General features: G+C 40.6%; 1 protein-coding gene across 1 annotated transcript in view; it reads left to right on the top strand.

The window, feature by feature from the left end:
* The first annotated feature begins 214 nt into the window (after positions 1 to 214).
* Positions 215 to 23,479, top strand: part of GDI2 (GDP dissociation inhibitor 2) — a 46,710-nt gene continuing 23,445 nt past the window's right edge. Inside the window, exons 1-4 of the mRNA XM_008002175.3 lie at positions 215 to 446; positions 13,121 to 13,228; positions 17,247 to 17,346; positions 19,111 to 19,245. Coding sequence (XP_008000366.1) covers positions 402 to 446; positions 13,121 to 13,228; positions 17,247 to 17,346; positions 19,111 to 19,245 — 388 coding nt within the window. The 5' untranslated portion in view covers positions 215 to 401. The remainder of the gene's footprint in view (positions 447 to 13,120; positions 13,229 to 17,246; positions 17,347 to 19,110; positions 19,246 to 23,479) is intronic.

Here is a 23,479-nt window from a genome sequence, read left to right as displayed (position 1 = left end):
GCAGAGACCACAACGGGAACCGGAAGCCAAAATGGCGACGCCCCGCCCTTTTCCTCTCGCGAGAGGCGGGGAAGAAAAAAAGTTGGGCGAGTGACGGGGACAAAACCAATTAGAGTGCCGGAAGCGCCTGATTGGCGGCCCTCCCGGCGCCTACAGGCCCCGCCCCGGCTGCGGAGACTCAGTCACCGCCCTCCCCTCCCCGCCCCCTCCCCTTTTCTCCCCGCCCGCTTCTTCTCTTCCCGTCTGAGGTGGCGGCAGGTCTCGCCTTGTCGCCAGCTCCATTTTCCTCTCCTCTCTTCCCGTTTCCTTCGCGCCCGAGAGCGCCTCCCAGCCTCGTAGGGTGGTCACGGAGCCCCTGCGCCTTTTCCTTTCTCTGGTCCTGCGTCCGCGCCTGCCCCGCCATGAATGAGGAGTACGACGTGATCGTGCTGGGCACTGGCCTGACGGTGGGCGCCGGGGCTGAGGGGCCGGGGTTGAGCAGCCGGGGCGGGCGCATCCCCGGCTCCTGCACGGCCCGCGAGTCGCAGCTCCTGGGGGGTCTCGTTCTGCCGTCAGCCGTAGTTTTCGGGACGGGAGTCGTGGCTGGGGGCACGGGCGGGTTCGGGGGCGCCCCGCGTCCCGGGGCGATCGGGCGACTCCCAGTGTGAGGGGCAGGCGGGGAAATGGAGATGCGGGCGGCGAGGCTCCGGGTGGGGTAACGGCGGAGCCCGGCCGCTGCGCTTCCCCCCTGCGGAAGCGGAGTGGAGGGAGAAGGCGATCTGGGCCGAGGCTCCCGCTCCCCGCTTTGGGCCGGTGACCTCTCCCGGTTGGAAACTAGCACCCGAGGCGGAGGGGACGGTGCAGGCCTCGCGGTTGCATTTCCTATTCTGCCTCGGCCGCTTCCCCGGGTCTGTCTGGCTGCCAAAGCCGAGCACGGGGTTTCCTGACAAGTCTTGGATAATCACTGCTTCGGAACTGCTAGGGCTTGATTAACTTATATTTTTGGAGAAAAGGCAGAAATTAGGCTTTTAATCCTTTCTGCCCCCTGCTAATAAGAAGTATTATTGAATCTTTTTAGCCACCCTCCCTTCCCACTTACCGAGCATCTGTAGAATTGGAATTGAGTTTTTTCAAAACTTGTCTATCGAATGCTTTCGCACCTGACCTTCGCCGCCTTTTCCTTTTGTTTGGTGGGTTCCCTGCCTCCTTTGTCTCTTCTGGACTCTTTTCCCCTAAGAATTGGATTGGTGATGGATTGCTAAAGGCCAAGTTCTCTGTGCTCCGAAGCTTGCTTCAGGGAGTTGGAAGATAAATCAATAACAACATGAAGAATGCATTGTAATATATCTGAATGCAAGGTGTACCTAATACCATGGTATATTGATTTTCCCGGTTATGTGTCTGCTTAGGGAGCTTTAGGTTAACTGTAGATAATGCAGGCAGGTTCTGTAGTTTGTACTTTTTCTGTTTTTGTGGTTTTTTTTTTTTTTTTTTTTTTTATAAAGACTTCATCTTGCAAAAGAATTTGGAGAAAACCATTTTAACTATCGATTTTTGGGAACTTTGAAATTCTAACTTTGGGCTGCTTGATCATAATTAAGATGAATACTGATGTAAATCTTGTGTATCCTACGTACTCTGACTTTAAATTCCTGCGTCATTTAATGTAGACTTCCACTTCAAATTTTTTGAAATTTATTATAATCTGTCAGGTTCAAACTAATTTTTTTTTTTTTTTTTTACAGGTAACATCCCAAAATAACACTTTTAAATGTCTCTAGGCAAGATAAAACCTTTGAACTTTTATTTGGCTAATTTTTTAGGAAAGGTTTGTTAAGACTTAGAATGGTGTTTTTCTGGCCTGTCATTTTTCTGTTTATAGTTATATGCAATTATTAGAGAATATTCATTCAGAATACTTTGTTATGTTTGACAAATTCAGGAATAATCCTGCCAATGTCTTTGAAAAGCCGGAATACTGTTGGATGCCTAAATGAATAGGCCCTACCCACTGCAGGTTTTGTGCTTTTTTTTTTAAGTGCCTAATTGGGATTCCAAACTGCGCTTAGTAGTTTGTGGTGGATTTTGCCCGTTGGAATGGGTAGTGCTGCTGCCAGCGTGTTGTTAGAGCCGGTTAGTTCCACCGTTTTTCTATGGTTGTTGCTGGTCTTTCAGATTTGCTCACAATCGAGGTCAGTTGAGCATGGACGAGTGAGTGCAAATCCACCATCATGCAGGCTTCCACAAGCCCCAATTCACATCACTTTGTATCAAAGATGGTGAAACAGTCTTTTTATATAACAAGTTAAGATAATGCACTTCGTTTAAATTTTCATTTGGATTGTGAACTTTTTGATAAATGGTAGATGCATACTTAACTAGAAATCAGACCAATTTCTGCTGTCATTTTGTAGCTGTGATAACTTTAATCTCTGTGAGCCTGCCTAAGTTTTCTGAGATGTTCTTTGATAATTATATCAATTCAGGAGAATCACATTATTACCGTCCTTGATAGGAGTAGTGATGACAGGATGATTTGGATAATGAGAAATCTTATATCCTTATTTTTAGTGTTACCAGGAATTAGATGACTAAAAATTAGAAGAAGAGAAAACCAAAGTTAGCACTCAGAATTAACTTTTGAGTGTCGGGAGTTAAATTAATTTTCTTGAAATTTACTTTATATTTAGTGCCTGAGATTTAAGAACCTAAAAAAAGGCAAGTGCTTTCAGTGCTAGGAACTTGTTACTTTTAAAGAAGTGTAAGGAAGTGCTGGAGTTGCTGTGTTGCCTAGTGCTGCCCTTGTTTGTATGAGTTGTTAAGTCCAAGCTCGTAATCACAAATATTGATAATCATTTTAATCAAGAAGATACAAAATGATTTGGCATAAAGGAGTAAAATCTTCTTTCTGTGTGTAAAAGAAATGGAATATTCCACACAATTGAATTTTCTAAGGAATTAAGGGTTATCTCTAAAGAGCACAGCTTTTGGATAATGCCTTTCTAAATGCTGTCTCAACTTCTCTAACAAACTAAGAAACATAATTTACTCGATAACTAAGATTTCACATAGTGAAGATTAATTATTGTGTTGTGCTGTAACATAGTGAAGCCATGAAGACCCCGCCAGCTTTGTAGGAACTTTTGCCCCCTTTACTCTCAGGCTGCTCTGCTTTTTGAGCTCTTGAGTTTACTCTTCAAATTTTTTCCCTCTGTCTTATTTTACCATTAGGCTGGCAACTTTTACTTTTCTCTGCTTTCAGCATGTGTGGGCAGCCTCTCACCACATATTTTGCACATAGTTCACTATGGACTTGGAATAAGTTCACGAGTCTTGTTAGACATAGTAGATTAAAAAAATAAGAATAGTTCCACGGCTATTTTTGCTTCCCAGAGGTTTTTCTCTTCCCGTTTTTTTTTTGTTCTACACAGTAAGGATTTATGAGTAGAAATATATACTTTAGTGATATTTAGCCAGATGATTCTCAGCATCATATGTCTAAAAACTTGCTTTACATCCCTGATACTTTTCCCCATTTCTCTTTATCAAAATTTTGTGATTTCAGATTCAGAGAAGGTTTTATACTTGATTTTAAAATTATGAACTATAATTCAGATTGCCTCTTGGATTTGCTTAATCTTAGATTTGCTCTTTGAGAGTTCTTGCTTATAGCTGTGTTAGAGTTCTGTAGACAAAGGACTTTCTATTCACTACAGTAGTGAGCATAGGATCAATATTTGCAAATGCTATTACACTTGGGAGCTGTGTTGTAGGCAGTTTAAACCAGCGTTAAGCATCCTGGCCAAAAGAAAATACAAGTGAAATTAGACATATTTTAGCATGTAGAGATGACAATAGTGTGACATTGGGTTTTAAAGACCACTGGTAGATGTTCACATGCGTGATACACTGCAGTTACCTCTGTCTTCCTTCCCATGGTACCTGATTGGAGACTCTTACTGGAGTAATAGTTTCAGTTTCAGTTATTTAAACTTCCAGTGACTATTGTGATCAGTTATGGGCAGTAAAAAGGTAAACACAGAACCTGTCTATAAGTAGCTTGTTCTCGTGTTGGGGAGTAACTAATAATAATTCGTATGAGAAAGCAGTAAGTCCCCTAAGAGGTGCACTTATAGGAGTTCAGACAGGGAGTCGGGGAAACCTTCATGAAGAAGGAGATATTTAGCTGGCTTTAAAAAATATTGGCAAGCTTTGAATGGAGGAATGATTTTTTAGGCAGAGACCTGTGTAAGTCAATGTTAAGTCAAAGATGTATGTAGGGAATGGGGAGTGGTTTATTTTTCTTGAAACAGGTTTGGAGAGAGATTCTAGGCTAAGAAATGTGGAAATTATCTTCAAGGCAGTGAGAGAGGACTTTGAGCAGGAGAGTGATATAATTAGCCACATTTCAAGAGAAGGTATCTTTTGACAGTTTTTTTTTTTTTTTTTTTTTTTTTTTTTTTTTTGAGATGGAGTCTCGCTCTGTTGCCCAGGCTGGAGTGCAGTGATGCAATCTCGGCTCACTGCAACATCTGCCTCCCAGGTTCAAGTAGTTCTGCTGCCTCAGCCTTCTGAGTAGCTGGGAATTACAGGTGCCCGTCTCCATGCCCCGCTAATATTTGTATTTTTAATAGAGATGCGGTTTCACCATATTGGTCAGGCTGGTCTCGAACTCCTGACCTCAGGTGATCCACTCGTCTAGGCCTCCCAAATTGCTGGGATTACAGGCGTGAGCCATGCCTGGCTGACAGTTTTTAATGCGATGTATTGGAGGGGCAGAGTCATGTAAAGAAACATTCTTCATAAAACAGCCATTTTTATTATGTTGTTGCTGTAAGATATATGCCATTGAAATGAACTGATTTAAAATTTTTGTGGTTAATATATTTTCACATATGTCTAGGTAAGTAGTTTTGAAAAGGCACCTTAATATTAATTATTAGATACTTTGTACTCCTGGTCACATTTGTGTGTATGTGTTTATATCTGTAGTTTTGCTTTGGGTTTTTTTTTTTTTTTTCCCGTAACAACAATACTTTTTATTTCTAGGCAGAGCTCTTTGTTACCCAGGCTGGAGTGCGGTGGTTCAATCTTGGCTCACTGCAACCTCTGCCTCCCTTGTTAAAGTAATTCTCCTGCCTCAGCCTCCCAAATGGTTGGGATTACAGGCGCCCACCACCATGCCTGGTTAATTTTTTTGTATTTTTAGTAGAGATGGAGTTTTACCCTGTTGGCCAGGCTGGTTTCGAACTCTTGACCTCAGGTGATCTGCCTGCCTCAGCTTCCCAAAGTGCTGGGATTATAGGCGAGAGCCACCGTACCTGGCCCATAACAGAACTTTAAAATGCAGTAGGATTTGATAGGGCGTAGAGGATTTTTTTGTTTGTTTTTGAGACAGGGTCTCAGTCTCTCACCTAGGCTGGAGTGCAGTTATATGATCACAGCTCACTGTAGCCTCAACCTTCCAGGCTGATGCGATCCTGCCGCTTCAGCTTCCCAAGTTAGCTGGAACTACAGGAGGCATGTGATTTGGGTATTTTTTGTGGAAATGGGATTTTGCCATATTGCCCAGGCTGGTCTCGAACTCCTGGGCACAAGCAGTCCTCCTGCCTTGTCCTTCCAAAGTGTTAGGATTTCAGGTGTGAGCCACCTTGCCCAGATGGGGTATAGAGTTTAGTTTGTCACTAGGTGTTTAGTTTGTCCCTAGGAAGGTATATCAAAATACTAATAAATTTTGGCTCTGTTCCCTTCCAAGTCTAAATTGCTCTGTAATTGGGGATGGGGAGTGGGCATTAATTTTTCAGCATACTATTTAGTGTTACTGGCCATGGAAACACCATTTAGGTGTAACAATTCATATATAGAAATTCCATTCAGCCTCTTCAGGTGCTTTGTCTAATATGTTTGGATGTTGTCCAAATGAGTTATTCTGTTTTTGATTATTGCAACTCTGGTGTTATGTGTAGGGTGCTGAAGGAAGGGAGCATCAGTATCGCTGATGGTTCTGTTCCCCAGCCCCACATCCACATATCTACACATACTAGCACTTTGGTGCCATTAAACATTGAAAACCATTTTGGCTGGTTACCTCTTTTTATGTAGGAGAACTATCAAGTGCCAGGTGGGTGACAGATGCTAGTGTCATATAGAACTTGGATTCTGAAGATGATTTTATAGTCTTAGTGATTTTGGATGTGAATATGTATTCTTATCCTGCTTAGGTCATTTGTAGGTGAGTTTGAAGTTAGAGTGGGTATTCTTACCTGTTACATTTAAAACTTATATGTTGGTGAATATTCATTCACATACAAGTTTCCTGGTTAAAGTTAGCAGTACACTTGACGTACATGATGGACCAGCTTTTCTAGTGTGAAAAGGAGAAGCTTAGTTTCTATGGCTTTAATATGCTTTGCTTGTGAATATTGTGTATTCACCAGATAGGTTGTAGTAGAATTTAATTTTGAGCTGGTAATTTTGGAAAGTACTAAAATTTTAGGATCATTAATATATACGCTGTGCCCAGATATGACTGATAAATTGTATCAATGAATTAATGACTTCACCCCATGTGTTAAAACATGTTTAAAGTTTTAAACGTGTCCCAAAGTTTAAAGTATTATGTTTGTGCTATTATATATTCTTTTAGCAGTGTGGAAGCAGTCTTTTATAATAGTTGGGTATAGAGGAACCACTGGGCCTGCAGATTTTTTATTAGCTTTAGTTAGCTCTTGTCATATTTGCTCCAAGTGGTGCCTTTGAAGGTAGTTGCTGTTAGCTCTTTGGACTCGGCCACATCTTTAAATTACTGGGCTCTTTATTTTAGGCTTCAGTACTTGCTTTATAGCCATAGTCCAGTGGATCATGCTTAGTGTGAAAGGTTATGTATAGAAGCTGTGCAACACTCTAATTTGCTTGCGGAGATTTTGCTTTCAAAAGTTGAACCCTGCAGTCTACTTTTGACAGCTGGGAATGTAACTGTTCTTCCTCTGTTGTGTCATAACTTATTTTTAAGATAGTAAATATTTTATTTTCGTATGTAGAACTATATGTTGGTGCTGCTTTAGGTTGTTTTCTTTCCCCCCGCCCCTCCCCAAAAAAAGTGAATTGTTTTAGTCAGTATTAGGCTTGATTTTTGTAGTTGTAAAATATCTTCATTTCCTTTTATGAAGACTTAATGAAGAAAGTGAAAAGGCAGGACACAGAATGGAAGAAGATAATTGCAGTACATGTAACTAAGAAAGGATTTATATATAGTATATAAAGTACTTTTATAAAGCAGTGAGAAAAAGACAGCCCATTTAAAAAATGGGGAAAGGCACTTATCAAAAGTGCCTTATCACTTAGCTTGATCATCAGTGAACAGTTTTTGTTTTATCATCAGTGAACAGTTTTTTTTTTTTTTTTTAAAGTTTTATTTTCTTTTGTAGAGATGAGGTCTCACTAAGTTACATAGGTTGGTGTTGAACTTCTGTGCTCGAGCGATTCTCCCACCTTGGCCTCCCAAAGTGCTGGGATTATAGGCATGGGCCACCGCGGGTCCCTAATAATTAATCAACTATTTAAAAAGTATTCAACCTTATTTGTCCTCGGGAAATGCAAATTAAATCACTTCTTAACTAGAATGGCTACAATTAAAAAGGTAACAGTATAAGTGGTCAAGAATTTGAAACAATGGGGACTTTCACTGCTGACAAAAGTGTAAATTGGTACAACCGTTTTAGAAAGCTGTTTGGTAATATCTGTAGAAGTTGAATGTATTTATACTCTTCTTGATATATAACAAAAATGCACACTTAAAAGACACATGTGAGAATGTTCATAGAGCATTATTTGTAATAGTAAAAAAACTGGAAACTATCCAAATATCCACCAAGAGTAGAATGGAGAAGTAAATTGTGGTATATTCATTCAATGGAATCATCTACAGCTGTGTTACCCAAAGTGCGATGCATAGATCAGCTGCATCTGCAATACCTGAGAATTTACCAGAAATGCAGAAGTGTAGGCCCCAACCCAGATATTACACAGAGTCAGAATCTACAGTTTAACAGGATCTCCAGGTTATTCTTATGTATAATAAAATTTGCAAACACAGCTTTAGTAATTCTCGAAATTGGTCCTGGACCAGCATCATCAGTATCACCTCATCAGCATCAGTGGTGGTGACACCTGTAGTCCCAGCACTTTGGGAGGACAACGCAGGAGGATTGCTTCAGCAAACCTTGCTTTGCAAGGCCAAGGCTGGGCAACATAGTGAGATCCCTGTCACTACAAAAAATTAAAAAATTAGGCGTGGTGGCACATGTCTATAGTCTCAGCTACTCTGGAGGCTGAGGTGAGAGGATCTCTTGAGCCTGGAGGTTGAGGCTGCAGTGAGCCATGATCACACCACTGCACTCCAGGCTGGGCAACAAAGTGAGACCCTGTCTGCCCCTGCCACTTTTTTTTTTTTTTTTTAAAAGAACAAATTCTCAGATCCAGCCTCAGATGTACTAACTCAGAAGCTCTGGAAATGGGGCCTAGCAGTCTGTGTCTTCAAGCCCTCCAGGTGATGTGGATACAACCTGAAGTTTGGAAATCTGCATAGAATTTACATTTCTAACAAGTTGGCAGGTGATGCCAAGTCAGGAACCACACTGAGATGCCCTGCTTGCAGGGTTAGCCATATACTCTGTAAAGCTCCAGATAGTAGCCGGGTGCCATGGCTGACACCGGTAATCCCAGCTCTTTGGGAGGCTGAGGCGGGTGGATCATCAGGTCAGGAGTTCGAGACCAGCGTGGCCAAGATATTGAAACCCCGTCTGTACTAAAAATACAATAATTAGCCGGGTGTGGTGGCGCATGCCTGTAGTCCCAGCTACTTGGGAGCCTGAGGCAGGAGAATCGCTTGAACCCGGGAGGGGGAGGTTGCGGTGAGCTGAGATCCTGCCATTGCACTCCAGCCTGGGCGACAAGAGTGAAACTCTGTCTTTGGGGGGGGGGGGGGGGGGGCAGGCGGGGAAGCTCCAGATAGTAAATATTTTAGGTTATGTAGACTTTCTGGTCTCTCTCACAGCTGCCCAACTCTGCTGTGGTACTAGAAAAACAGCCATGAACAGTATGTACATGAACAGATATGGGTATTTACAATAAAACTTCACAGAAATAGCCTCCAGGCTGGATTTGTCTCATTTCTGGGGACCTTTGCTCTATAGCAATGAGAATAAATAGACCATGCAGAAAACATTAAAGAATCTTGAAACATGTTGCATAATGTCAGATGCAGAAAGTTAATACACATGATTACATTTTTATAGAGTTCAGAAGCAGGCAGAACAAATCTTTGCTATTAGAAATTATGAGAGTGCTGGGGGATGGTGGTGGTTATGATTGGAATACGGCATGAGGGCCTTCTGGAGTGCTCAGAATGTTTTGTTTCTTGAGCCAAGGAAAGAATGATTCAGGCTGGGTGTAATGGCTCACGTCTGTAATCCCAGCACTTTGGGAGGCCAAGGTAGGCAGATCACTTGAGACCGGGAGTTCAAGACCAACCTGGCCAACATGGTGAAACCCCATCTCTACTAAAAATACAAAAATTAACCAGGCGTGATGGTGCATGTTTATAATCCCAGCTACTCAGGAGGCTGAGGCAGGAGAATTGCTTGAACCTGGGAGGTTAAGGTTGCAGAGAGCCAAGATCGCGCCACTGCATTCGAGTCTGGGCAACAGGGTGAGACTTCTATCTCAATTAAAAAAAAAAAAAAGAAAAAATGATTCACATTCCTGTAGTAAAATTGAACCTCATGGTAAGTAATTTAAAACATTTAAAAAGTACTAAATGAATAGATACGTTATGGAAGAAAACTTGAAATGTGTGAATTTTAAAAATACGGGTTTCAAAGTCAAATAGACTTGTAGAGAGTAAGATTGTTCTTTGACCTCTAGGGTCCTTTGGATAAATTTGAGAAATATTAAAGATTTATAAAGATACATGGAATTTCCATTGTCTCTTTAAGAAATAAAACACTGATCACCAAAACCCTTTTTGAGTGATTATATGCCCCATCCCTGTGTTTCTTCACATTAATTGTATTTTTTCCCTCTTCTTAATTTGGTTTGTCTTAGTGTATTCGTGCTTGCTTTGTCTTTTTCCTGAGAGTGGTCATTTATACTTTTTAGTTGATTGTCAATGTATTGGTGGTTGTCCTATATGCTTTGCTTAGGGCTCTAATATTCAAACTTTTTAGTCTCAGGATCTGTTTACATTCTAAAAATTTAAGGATCTTGAAGAGCTTTTGTTTATAAAGGTTGTAGCTATTGATATTTATCATATTAGAAATGGAGGAATAAATAATTTACTGACAAATAAACTAATTACATGTTAACATGTATAAAAATTTTAACTGTATATGTACTTTTTTTTCGTTATTGAGATAGGATCCCACTTTGTCACCCAGGCTGAAGTGCAGTAGCCTTATCACGGCTCACTGCACCCTCACCCTTGGGGGTTCAAGTAATCCTCCCACCTCTCAGCCTCTTGAGTAGCAGGGACTACAGGTGCTCACCACCACACCCAGCTCATTTTTGTATTTTTTGCAGAGATAGGGTTTTGCCCTGTTGCCCAGACTGGTCTCCAACTCCTGGGCTGAAGTCATCTGCCTGAGTATATTTTCTAAAAATTGTGAGAAGACTATCAATATTTTACAGTGTATGCAAATCCTTTAATTCTGGCTTAATAAAACTGAATTCACATACATGCTTCTGTGTTCAGTTCTGTTGTGATATATTGTCTCGGCTGAAGTATATGAAAACAGGTCTCACACAGACACGTAGTTGGAAAAGGGAGGAGTAATTAAATAGCTTTTCAGGTTTTTGTAGATATTCTTTGGTTTACACAAAAGCACAAGTGGTAGCTTTTAAAAGATTGATTCCATTATGAAATCTGAAGCCACATTAATGAATGTTTTATATTCTGATATATTAAAATCCATTGATCTAGCTTGCACTTTAAATTCCTCTTTTTTCCTCCTGTGTGATTTTGTAATTTCATTCATCTGTTATTTGAAAAATAAGGTTTACTCTGAGTAAAGTGGGTCTTCTCAATGTTGACACATTTCATTTTACAATATCAAAAATCATGTTTGTTAGTATTGTCACTGATAATGTCAGAAAAGTTCTTCATGTATTGGGGAACCTGACGTGCCCATGGTGGTAGTTGTAAGCTTTCCATAATTCTTTTTTTTTTTTTTTTTTTTTTTTTTTTTTTTTTTTTTTTGAGATAGAGTCTTGCTCTGTCACCAGGCTGGAGTGCAGTGGAGCGATCTCGGCTCACTGCAGCCTCCAACTCCTGGTTCAAGAGATTCTTCTGCCTCAGCCTCCCGAGTAGCTGGGATTACAGACATGCGCCACCACACCCAGCTAAGTTTTGTATTTTTAGTGGAGATGAGATTTCACCATGTTGGCCAGGATGGTCTCAATCTCCTAACCTTGTGATCCACGCGCCTCGGCCTCCCAAAATGCTGGGATTACAGGCGTGACCAGCCATGCCCGGCCAAGTTTTCTATAATTCTAATTTTCATTTAAAATTTGACTTTTTGTTATTGGCAACACGTGTCAGTTATTTTCCTTTATGTTCTTTGAGAAAATGTCAAATACCTAAATCTGAATAACCACAGTTTGTTGGTCAGTTCTTTCAAATAAAAATGATTATTCATTAAAAAAGTAGCTAGTTCAGCTTACAGATCCATGGCACAGAAGGTTTTCCCTGAGCCGAAGTGCTATCTGTTTTCTTCCCATTTTGTCACACACAGTGTTTAAAAGATGACTATTGAAGGGTGTGTGTTTAATAAAGTTAATTTTTTTGCAACTCAGTCTTGCTCTGTCGCCCAGGCTGGAGTGCAGTGGCGTGGTCTCAGCTCACAGCCTCCACCTCCTGGGTTCAAGCAATTCTGCCTCAGCCTCCTGCCCTGCTAATTTTTGTGTATTTTGTAGAGACAGGGTTTCACCATGTTGCTCAGGCTGGTCTGAAACTCCTGGGCTCAAGTGATCCACCCGCCTCGGCCTCCCAAAGTGCTGGGATCGCAGGTGTGAGCCACCACGCCTGGCTAATAAAGTTACTTTTTAATGCTTTTATCAAGGGCTTTTTTTTTTCTTCAGATGGAGTTTAGCTTTTGTTGCCCAGGCTGGAGTGCAATGGCACGATCATGGCTCACCACAACCTCTGCCTCCCAGGTTCAAGTGATTAACCTGCCTCAGCCTCCTGAATAGCTAGGATTACAGGCATGTGCCACCATGCCCGGCTAATTTTGTATTTTTAGTAGAGAGGGGATTTCTCCATGTTGGTCAGGCTGGTCTTGCTCTCCCGACCTCAGTTGATCCACCTGCCCTGGCCTCCCAAAGTGCTGGGATTACAGGTGTGGGCCACTGTACCCACCCTATCAAAGACATCCTTAAGTGAATGCCTGGCGATGAAGAATATAATGACCACTAGTATAGTTTAGAGCCCTGTCTTAGTTTTATCCACCATTGATTTGATATCATCAGTGGAAATGTCAACACTGTTTAAAAAGGTGACTAGGCCGGGTGCGGTGGCTTACGTCTGTAATCCCAGCGCTTTGGGAGGCTGAGGCAGGAGAATCACCTGAGATCAGGAGTTCAAGACTAGCCTGGCCAACATGGTGAAACCATGTCTCTGCTAAAAATACAAAAAATTAGCCGGAGTGGTGGGCACCTGTAATCCCACCTACTCAAGAGGCTGAGGCAGGAGAACTGCTTGAACCTGGGAGGTGGAGGTTGCAGTGAGCTGAGATTGCACCATTGCACTCCAGCCTGGGCAACAAGAGTGAAACTCTATCTCAAAAAATAAAAATAAAAAAATAAAAAGGTGACTAATGTAGTGGTATTATGGTTACTAAATTGTGGTATTATGGTTACTATATAGGAGACTAAATTAGTGGTATTATGAAACAGTTTTAATCTTGGGATGCACAGGGGCCCGCATACCACACCTGGTTTCTTAAGGGCTTTCTTCATAAATTATGTTATGTTGCATGAATATAAGTGTAATTACTAAGAGAATGTGTAATGGCGGGCTTAAACAAAAATGATCTGTTTTAAACATGCTGTAGAACGTTCTTTTCAAGATACTATGCTTTTTCTATAGGAATGTATCCTGTCAGGTATAATGTCAGTGAATGGCAAGAAAGTTCTTCATATGGATCGAAACCCTTACTATGGAGGAGAGAGTGCATCTATAACACCACTGGAAGATGTAAGTGTCCGTCAAATTTCTTTTTTTTTTTTTTGAGACAGAGTCTCGCTCTGTCACCCAGGCTGGAGTGCAGTTACTATCTCAGCTCACTGCAAGCTCCACATCCTGAGTTCACGCCGTTCTCCTGCCTCAGCCTCCCAAGCAGCTGGGACTCCAGGCACCCGCCACCACGCCCAGCTAATTTTTTGTATTTGTAGTAGAGACGGAGTTTCACCGTGTTAGCCAGGATGGTCTCTCTCTGACCTCGTGATCTGCCTGCCTTGGCCTCCCAACGTGCTGGGATTACAGGCGTGAGCCACCGCACCCTGCCAAGTGTTAGTCAAATTTTATATGCCTTTCACACTTTGTATTTCACTTGTGAATTGCTACCTTATTCCTTAGAGATGGTCTTATTTTGTTTTATTAAATAGAATATCTGGAGCACTGTTTTTCAGGAGCTTCTAGTTTGAAGCTCATAGAATTTACATTTTCACTTCTGTTGCTATGTGGAGCAGTTATCTCAGTGTTAATAGAGTACAGTCTAGGAAGGGGAGGGTAGAGGATCACCTGATGTGCCAGCGCAAGTCCAGTGCTTTCCTCATGGTTTTATTTATTCTCTCAGTCCCTCAAAGATGTTTTTTTAATCTCCATTTAACATAGTCTCTGGGGGGTTAAAATCTGAGATGGGTTGTAAACCTGTTACGTGACTACAAAACTTAGTTCCTTTTGCTATACTGCCCTGTTTCCTACTTTTTTTGAACATGGACACATAGCCTTTCCACAGTGCGTTTTAACATATTGATTTATTTTTCTGTGTGAGGTTTGTTGAACACCTGCATGTATGGATATGACCTGTACTGTGTTTTATGGGAGATAGTTATCATCAATGACTTTTATTTAATCAGTGACTTATTAGACGATACTTATCAAAAAGGATGTTTTTCTATATTCAGTAATACAGAAACACTTAAAGAATAATACGATGTATAAAAAAAATCTTCCATTGGAGTTCAGCAGTTAACATTTGCTGTATTTTTTTCATGTCTCTTGTTTTGTTTACTGATTTTGATCCGTTGAAAGTAATAAGACATAATGAGGCTTGAGCAAAATACTTCAGCATTCATCTGCTAAGAATAAAAGTCTCCTACATAAGCATAATACCATTATATCATATCCAGAACCATATTTAAATTTCCCAGTGATCCCAGTAATCTCTTAATGTAGCTGTTTAGTATTTTAGTATTTAGTCTTTTGTATTTGGTATAATTTTCTCTTTATTCTCTTATTTATTTATTTATTTTGGAGACAGAATCTCGCTGTGCCGCCTAGGCTGGAGTGCAGTGGCACGGTCTCAGCTCCCTACAGCTTCCACCTTCTGGGTTCAGGTGATTCTCCTGCCTCAGCCTCCCAAGTAGCTGAGATTACAGGCGTGCACCACCATGCCTGGCTAATTTTTGTATTTTTAGTAGAGACAGGGTTCCACCATCATGGCCAGGCTGGTCTCAAACCCTTGACCTCATGTGATCTGCCTTGGCCTCCCAAACTGCTGGGATTACAGGCATGTGCCACCACGCCTGAGTGCTTTATTCTTTGTTGTTGTTGTTTGTTTTTAAGAGGCAGAGTCTTGCTCTGTTGCCCAGGCTGAACTGCAGCAGTGTATTGTAGCTTGCTGTAGCCTTGAACTCCTGGGCTCAAGTGATCCTCCTGCATCAGCCTCCCAAGTAGTGGGGTTAAAGATGCATACCACCTGCCTGGCTTATTTTGTTTTTTGTAGAGATGGGGTCTCTCTGTAGGTGTTGCCCAGGCTCGTCTCAAACTCCTGGCCTCAAGTGATCCTCCCACCTTGGCTTCCCAAAGTGTTGGGATTATAGGTGAGAGCCACCATGCCTGGGCACCTCTTTATTTTCTTAATCTACAAATCTCCTCATAATTTTTTTCTTTTCTTAATTTTGTTTTATTTTTATTTTGTTTTTTGAGACAGAGTCTTGCTCTGTTGTCCAAGCTGGAGTGTAGTGGTGCAGTCTCAGCTCACTGCAACCTCCATCTCTTGGGTTCAAGTGATTTTCGTGCCTCAGCCTTCTGAGTAGCTGGGATTACAGGCGTGGACAACCACGCCTGGCTAATTTTTTGTATTTTTAGTAGACATGGGGGTTTCTCCTTGTTGGCCATGCTGGTCTCGAACTCCTCAAGTGATCTGCCTGCCTTGGCCTTCCAAAGTGCTGAGATTACAGGTGTGAGCCTCTGCGCCTGGCCTAGTATATTTCTTAGCTGATCTTCAATACAATGAGTAAGATTTCTTTTCCTTTTTTTCTCCCCAGATGTATTCAGAGAGGCATGAATTTTTTTTTTTTTTTTTTTAAGATGGAGTCTTTCTCTGTCACCTAGGCTGCAGTGCAGTGGCACTATCACAGCTCACTGCAACCTCCACCTCCTGGGCTCAAATGATTCTCGTGCCTCAGCCTCCCAAGTAGCTGGGACTACAGGAGTACACTATCATGTCCAGCTAATTTTTTTGTATTTTCAGTAGAGGTGGGGTTTCACCATGTTGATCAGGCTGGTCTCGAACTCCTGGTCTCAGGTGATCTGCCTGCCTTGGTCTCCCACAGTGCTGGGATTACAGGCATGAGCCACCACGCCCAGCTAGAATTTTTATTGAATAAATATCTACTAATTTTGCTTATTCTGTTCTACCTTAGCAGTAGGATTCATGAGCTCAAGTTACTGTTCTCTAACTTTACAAGCTTTTTGAAATCTGAGCTTCATTTCATTTCATGTGAATTATAAATTAATTGAGTATTCTTACCGCATCATAAAAGAACAAAAGGACATTTTTGGAGGTGATGGATATGATTGGTACCTTGTGGTGATGTTACAGGTGTACCCTGTGTCTAGAGTCACCAAAATGTATGCAGAAAGTAGGCAGTTATTTATGTATCAGTTATACCTAAGTAAAGCTCAAAAATTATAAATGAACTGGAACTAATTTTAATTGTCTTTTCTGATTAGGAAGAATCTAAGGTTTATTTTGAATTCCTTACATAATATGAAAGCAAAATTAAGCCTTTGATAGCTTTTTATTTGGGAGAGAATGAATTTAAATGCTTGCTATTTGTCAGAGACACCCTAGTTCTGCATATACAGTCTGTATAGAGAACTATACAGTGTCACTGACAAATAATCTTGTTTTATTTATTTATTTATTGAGATGGAGTCTCGCTTTGTTACTCAGACTGGAGTACAGTGGTGCCATCCCAGCTCACTGCAGCTTCGACCTCCCAGGTTCATGTGATTCTCCTGCCTCGGCCTCTTGAGTAGGTGGGATTACAGGCACACACCACACCCACTTAATTTTTGTTTTTGGGACGGAGTCTCACTCTGTTGCCAGGCTGCAGTGTGGTGGCGCTATCTTGGCTCACTGCAACCTCTGCCTCTCGCGTTGAAATGATTCTCCTGCCTCAGCCTCCTGAGTAGCCAGGATTACAGGTGTCTGCCACTGCACCCTGCTAATTTTTGTATTTTCAGTAGAGATGGAGTTTCACCATCTTGGCCTGGCTGGTCTTGTACTCCCGACCTCCTGATTCACCCGCCTCAGCCTCCCAAAGTGCTTGGTGTTACAGGCGTGAGCCACCATGCTTTGCCAATTTTTATATTTTTAGTAGAAACGGGGTTTCACTATGTTGGTCAGGCTGGTCTCAAACTCCTGACCTCAAGGGATCCACCCACCTTGTGGATTAGAAAGTGCTGGGATTACAGGCATGAACCACTGCGTCTGGCCTTGTTTATATTCTTTCTTTTCTGCTAGTGAAAAACCTTACTTCTGCCATATTTGTTAATTTTAACATTTATGAGTTTAGTAATTAACTTATATATATATTGGACCTTGCTAAAAATTTTATCTGATAAAAGATGAAATGCCCTTATACTTTACTAGTGTAGTGGTGTTTAGTTATACTAAAAGCACTTAATAAAAAATATGTACATATTGTAATAAAAAGTTAAATTTTGTTAACGTTATGGCTATTTTTTCTTTTGCTTTTAGTTATACAAAAGATTTAAAATACCAGGATCACCACCTGAGTCAATGGGGAGAGGAAGAGACTGGAATGTTGACTTGATTCCCAAGTTCCTTATGGCTAATGGTAAAGAATTCTAACTTAAATCTATGACAGTACTTTGATTGCAATTTTACTGTCAAAACTAACTTTTGACAGAGAGTACTATTCTGGGTATGAGGAACTGGATTTTGTTGAATGGAACAGCATGGTGAGTAACATGGTCCATTAGATGTCTGGAGTCAATAAGTTAGAAAAGGAAGGAAGGGGTTATGACTTATTAGTAATCGGTTCTGTAGAAACAGATGCTGCCGTGGCATAATACATACCAAGATTGTAAGCCTTTGGCATAGACTTACCTGTTGATGGTTATGACAGTCTTAAATAACTGGGCCTTTTGAAACAGCATTATTTTAATGTTTTTCTAGTTTGTAGGGTTTTTAAATTGTATTTTCATCTTTTTTTTATTTTAGAGGATCTAAGTTTATTTTTCTTTTTCCTTTTTTTTTTTTTTTTTGAAACGGAGTCTCGCTCTGTTACCCAGTCTGGAGTGCAGTGGCATGATTTTGGCTCACTACAACCTGCACCGTCTGATTCAAGCGATTCTCCTGCCTCAGCCTCCCGAGTAGCTGGGATTACAGGTGTGTGCCACCATGCCCAGCTAATTTTTGTAGTTTTAGTAGAGACGGGGTTTTACCATGTGGGCCAGGCTGGTCACTGACATCAAGTGATCTGCCTGCCTCAGCCTCCCAAGTGCTGTGATTACAGGCTTAGTATTTTTTTAAATTGCTGTAATATTAGTACTGTTTTCTGAGATGACATTGAAGAACTAAATTTTTGGTTATAGGTCTGTTTGTGCATATGAAGCAAAGCATCTGCTATCCTTTTTCCTTGTTTGAGTTTATATTCTATTGTTTGTTTTTATTAATTTTTTTTGGAGACAGGGACTCTGTCACCCAGGCTGGAGTGTCGTGATGCAATCATAGCTCACTGCAGCCTTGACTTCCTAGGCTCAAGTGATCTTCTCACTTCAGTGTCCTGATTTGCTGGGTGTCTCACCACACTGGGCTAATTTTTTTGTGTTATGGTAGAGATGAGGTCTCACTGTGTTGTGTGGGTTGGTCTCGGACACTTGGGCTCAAACAGTCCCTCCTTGGCCTCCCAAAGTGCTGGGATTACAGGTGTGAGCCACCTGTGCCTGGCCAATAATGCTATAATTCCATACCTCATATCTCTAATAAATTTTTCATTGCTTTTGCAAAAGCAAGTTGATAAAATTATTAACCTTTAAGTTGTAATATTAAAAAAACCTATGTATTCAACCTTGAGTAGAAAAAAAAATAATAATAAAAACTTGTAATACGCAGTGCAGTAAGTATGCATTCTGGTTGTCTTATTTAAAATATGACTTTGGAGATTATTTTGGGCCAGGCACGGTGGCTCGTGCCTGTAATCCCAGCACTTTGGGAGGCTCGTGCCTGTAATCCCAGCACTGTGGTGGGTGGATTGTTTGAGCTTAGGAGTTTGAGACCAGCCTGGGCAACATGGCAAAACCCCATCTCTACAAAACAATAAAAAAAAAAAATTAGCCAGACATGGTGGTGCCAGGTACTCGCGAGTGTCAGGCTGGAAGCTTGCATGAGCCCAGGAGCTGAGGTGAGGTTGCAGTGAGCTCGTGATTGTGCCGTTGCACTGTAGCCTGGGCAACAGGGAGACCGTGTCTCAAAAAAAAATTATTTTGTTGGAGTTATTGAACACTGTTAGGAAAAATTTGAGAAGCTGCTAGTATTAGTAAATGTTCTTTATAATTTATAGTCTTAAGTTATACTTTGAATTATGTGACTTTTCTAGGTCAGCTGGTTAAGATGCTGCTTTATACAGAGGTAACTCGCTATCTGGATTTTAAAGTGACTGAAGGCAGCTTCGTTTATAAGGGTGGGAAAATCTACAAGGTTCCTTCCACTGAAGCAGAAGCCCTGGCATCTAGTAAGTAGTTCTATTTTCTCTAGTAATTAGTTTTATTTTTCTCAGAATAATGAGATTTTATACTGGAAAAGAGTCTTAGAGAGGACCCAGTCAACAAATATTTATTGAATGTCTATCATGTGCCAGACACTGTTCTAGGCAGTTGGGAACACATCAGTGAACAAAATGTTCAAAAATTCCTACCCATTTGGAGCTTAGAGTTTAAATGATCATCTATAGACCATCTACCTTGTGGCTGGCGGATCTGAGCTTATCTAGGGTTAATAGTGTTCTTTTCATAGTAATTCATAATGGCTATGCTTTCTGTTGAGTATTTGCTGTGTCTAAAGGCTTTGTATTGAACACTCAATATCATTTTCTTATTTGACTTCTGAAACGTCTCTATGACATAGGGTCTCCATTTTATAGGTGATGAAACTCAGGCCTAAAATTGCATAGGTAGTAAGTAGCTGGGGTAAGTAGCTGGGTTGGAATTGAAATACTGGTAGTGTGGCTCCAGAGCCCCAGTGCTTAATCATGTTACTAAGCTTACCCTACACTATATTACCCAATGTGCCAACAGGAGAAGTACTTGTTCTGATGATGCTCATCTTCTAGTTGGTCTTGTTACTAATCCCCAATATCTTTGATTTTAGGAACTCCTGGTGAGTTTGGAATGAGATATATATGTTATTTTTTATTTTTTATTTTTTTTTTAAGATGGAATCTCGCTCTGTCACCCAGGCTGGAGTGCGATGGCGTGAGCTCGGCTCACTGCAACCTCTACCTCCCAGGTTCAAGGGATTCTCCTGCCTCAGCCTCCTGAGTAGCTGGGACTGTAGGCATGTACCAACACGCCCAGCTAATTTTTGTGTTTTTAGTAGAGACGGGCTTTCACCATGTTGGCCAGGCTGGTCTTGAACTCCTGACCTTAGGTGTTTTATTTGCTTTGGCCTCTCAAAGTGCTGGGATTACAGGCATGAGCCACTGCACCCAGTCTTGGAGTGATATTTATTCTCTGCCCAACATTATTTCCTCTGTTGCCTCACCAAAGAGTTCTGGTTAACATTTCCTATTTCAGTGTCTCTCTTAAATAGCAAACACTCTAGAAAATACCTTTTGTTCTTCAAGACGTTTTAGTCCTTGTATGGAGCAGTTTGGGGAAGGATAAATTTGTATAACTAAGGGTAGGTGAGGGCTCCAGGGAACTTAGAAGAGGGAAAGATATAGACTGGGAGAATAGGAAAAGTGCTCATAAGTTCTGTCATAATTATTTTGACATCAGTGCTGAAAGGTTTTCTCATCTGTAAACCTAATTTGAATTATTATGGCAGTTTCCTCTATCTCTATTTACTTTTGATTAGGGGAGAAAATATTCGGTATAAAATATTAAAGACATAGCCAGAAAGTAAAAAATACCGCAAAAATCAGGGCTAGGTTAGGATTGACAATTGGGGAAGGGAAGGAACAATTTCTCATTCAGTTGGGGGTAGTTAGTAGTGTAATCATGGGTTCAAAATTATTTTAAATCTTTTAAATGACTATGAAAGTTTAATCCAAATAAAGTATCTTCATAGCAGTAGGAGTTTGAGTTTGAATAGAATCCTTTTTAACAGTGGCGTGGTGTGGTGGCTCACACTTGTAATCCCATTGCTTTGGGAGGCCATGGTAGGAGGTTTAATTTAGGCCAGGAGTTGAAGACCAGGCCGGGCAACGTAGCAAGACCTTGTTTCTTCAAAAAATAAGAAAATTAGCCAGATGTGGTGATACGTGCCTGTAGTCCCAGGTATTGTGGAGGCTGAGGCAGGAGGGTCGCTTGAGTCCAGGAAATCAAAGCAGCAGTGAGCTGTGATCGCGTCACTGCGCTCCAGCCTGGGTGACAGGGAGGCCCTGTCTCAAAATTTTTTTTAGATAAAAATAAAAAATATAATTTTTTTTTTTTTTTTTTTGGGACAAAGGTCGTAGGTTCTTTCTTTTACATTTTCTTTCTTGGAGCTCTTATTTATATTAAAGCTTCAGTTACCTCCTTCATCTAATAGAAATTATCTTTTGGCAGTATTCTCTAATTTTTTCAGATATATAAAACACACAGCTTGAAAGTTAAAAGGTATATTTAGAGTCTTGGTTGCATTCTTACTTTTCTACTTCCATTCTTTCTGACCTGTTAGGTAATCATTTTCTGGTTTCTCCTTCTTCTGTTTTTTTTTTTTTTTAAATAAGTGCATATGCTTATGTATATATTTTTAAGGTTAGGCTTATTGAGGTATAATTTATATACAGTAGAATTCACTTATTTTAGTAAACACTTTTATGCATTTTGACCAAATCACTACACCTTATCAGCATCTCTATATCGATGGAAAGGATTTTGAAATCTTGAGTTGCAGGCAAGAAAATTCTAGGCAGAATGAAGGAATGGGGTAAGGAAAGGTGGAGAGGTGGCAAAGTTCAAGAGATGGGTGGATAAGAACAAGTTGTTTTATAATTTTAACAAGAACTCAGTTTTTTGAGCACTTATGTGCTAGGCATATATGTATGAAGTACTTTATGTGTATTATCTGACTTTATATAGTTCTTCACTGCAACCCTGTGAGATGCAGGTACAATTATTGTATTTTATTTTACAGATGGGAAAGCTGAGGTATAAAAGGAAAGCACAAAGTAGTATAGCTAGTATCTGGTGTGGAGCCAGGTCTGTTTGACTTTAGAATCCCACACTCTTAACCACAAGAAATAGTATATTCTTACAGTATATAAAGCTATTAATATATTGCTTTTTAGATATTTTAAAAATCATTACATACCTTCTAATTCTTTTTTTTCCATACTAAATACTTGAGTCTCCTTAGTTTTTTCTCATATAATGTGCTATCTAGATCTCTTGGCCACTTTTTGGAAATTCTCTAATTAGTCAAGATCCTATATATAATATGGCAGCCAGACCAGAGACAGTATCCCAAATGTTTTCTGCTCATTCAGTATAAACAGGACAGTTACTTTTTCTCCTTTGTCACCCAGGCTAGAGCGCAGTGACACAATTTTGGCTCACTGCAACCTCTGCCTCCTGGATTCAAGCAATTCTCCTGTCTCAACCTCCTGAGTAGCTGGGATTACAAGCTGGGATTACAGGCGCATGCCACCAACACCCAGCTAATTTTTTTTTTTCTCCTTGAGACGGAATTTTGCTCTTCTTGCCCAGGCTGGAGTGCATTGGTGTGCTCGCCGCAACCTCCGCCTCCTGGGTTCAAGAGATTCTCCTGCCTCAGCCTCCCCAAGTGTCTGGGATTACAGGCATGCACCACCACACTCGTCTAATTTTTTGTATTTTTAATAGAGATGGGTTTTACCATGTTGGTCAGGCTGGTCTTGAACTTCTGATCTCAGGTGATCCACATGCCTCAGCCTCCCAAAGTGCTGGGATTACAGGTGTGAACCACCACACCTGGCCTTGTGAGAATGTATTATATAATGTGTTCTTACAATCAAGTAAGCTATAGAAAAAGACAGTGCCCCTAAGAAAATGGTAAGGAAGAGAAAATACATTTACAGTACCATACTGGATTTATTGATACCAAAAGTTTAGTGTGTGTGTGTATGAGATGAATTGTCTGTCTGAAATGGCGGGCAACTGCAGCTGCAGACCTGAAGTCAGCTGGTACGTTTCAAGGGATTCAACTTTTTCTTGTAATGTCATGACTTTACTTCTTGGGAGCGCTTCAGCATCAGTGGCATTCCCTATGGGTCCTACATTTTACTCAGTGTTTATGGTGTTGCACTAAACACGATGAAAAATATGCGAGAACAAGGACAGATCACTTTTTACTGTGACAGTGTACTGGAGAGGTGAACTGCTCATGCAGAGATGATTATTGTCACATAGTTTTAAGAGACTCAAACACTTGAGCTCACCACATTAGCGACAAGAGGTGGCTACAGAATTATTAAAGTAGTACAGCATGTACTGCAGTTAATCTTATGCAGTTAAGACTTAATACTACATCTTTCTTTGTTTACAGTGGCACCATGTTTGGTCTGTGTTTGTGTGCGTAAGTTTTGTGATTAAATTTTAACTTTGAAATAGAATTGTGTATATTTATGATAGTAAATAATATCTACATATATTTTATGCATTCATGACATACTTTTTTCTAATTTTTTTTGATATTTCTATTTTTTTGGTATTTCTAGGCTATGCAGTTCATATGCAAGTTTTTTCAAATTGTCACAGATCTGCTGGGCTTGTTGCTGCGCATCT

The sequence above is a fragment of the Chlorocebus sabaeus genome, chromosome 9 (assembly GCF_047675955.1).
Source record: "Chlorocebus sabaeus isolate Y175 chromosome 9, mChlSab1.0.hap1, whole genome shotgun sequence".
Lineage (NCBI taxonomy): Eukaryota > Metazoa > Chordata > Mammalia > Primates > Cercopithecidae > Chlorocebus > Chlorocebus sabaeus.
Note: the sequence above shows the minus strand (reverse complement) of the source record. Positions and strands in the feature narration are given on the sequence as shown.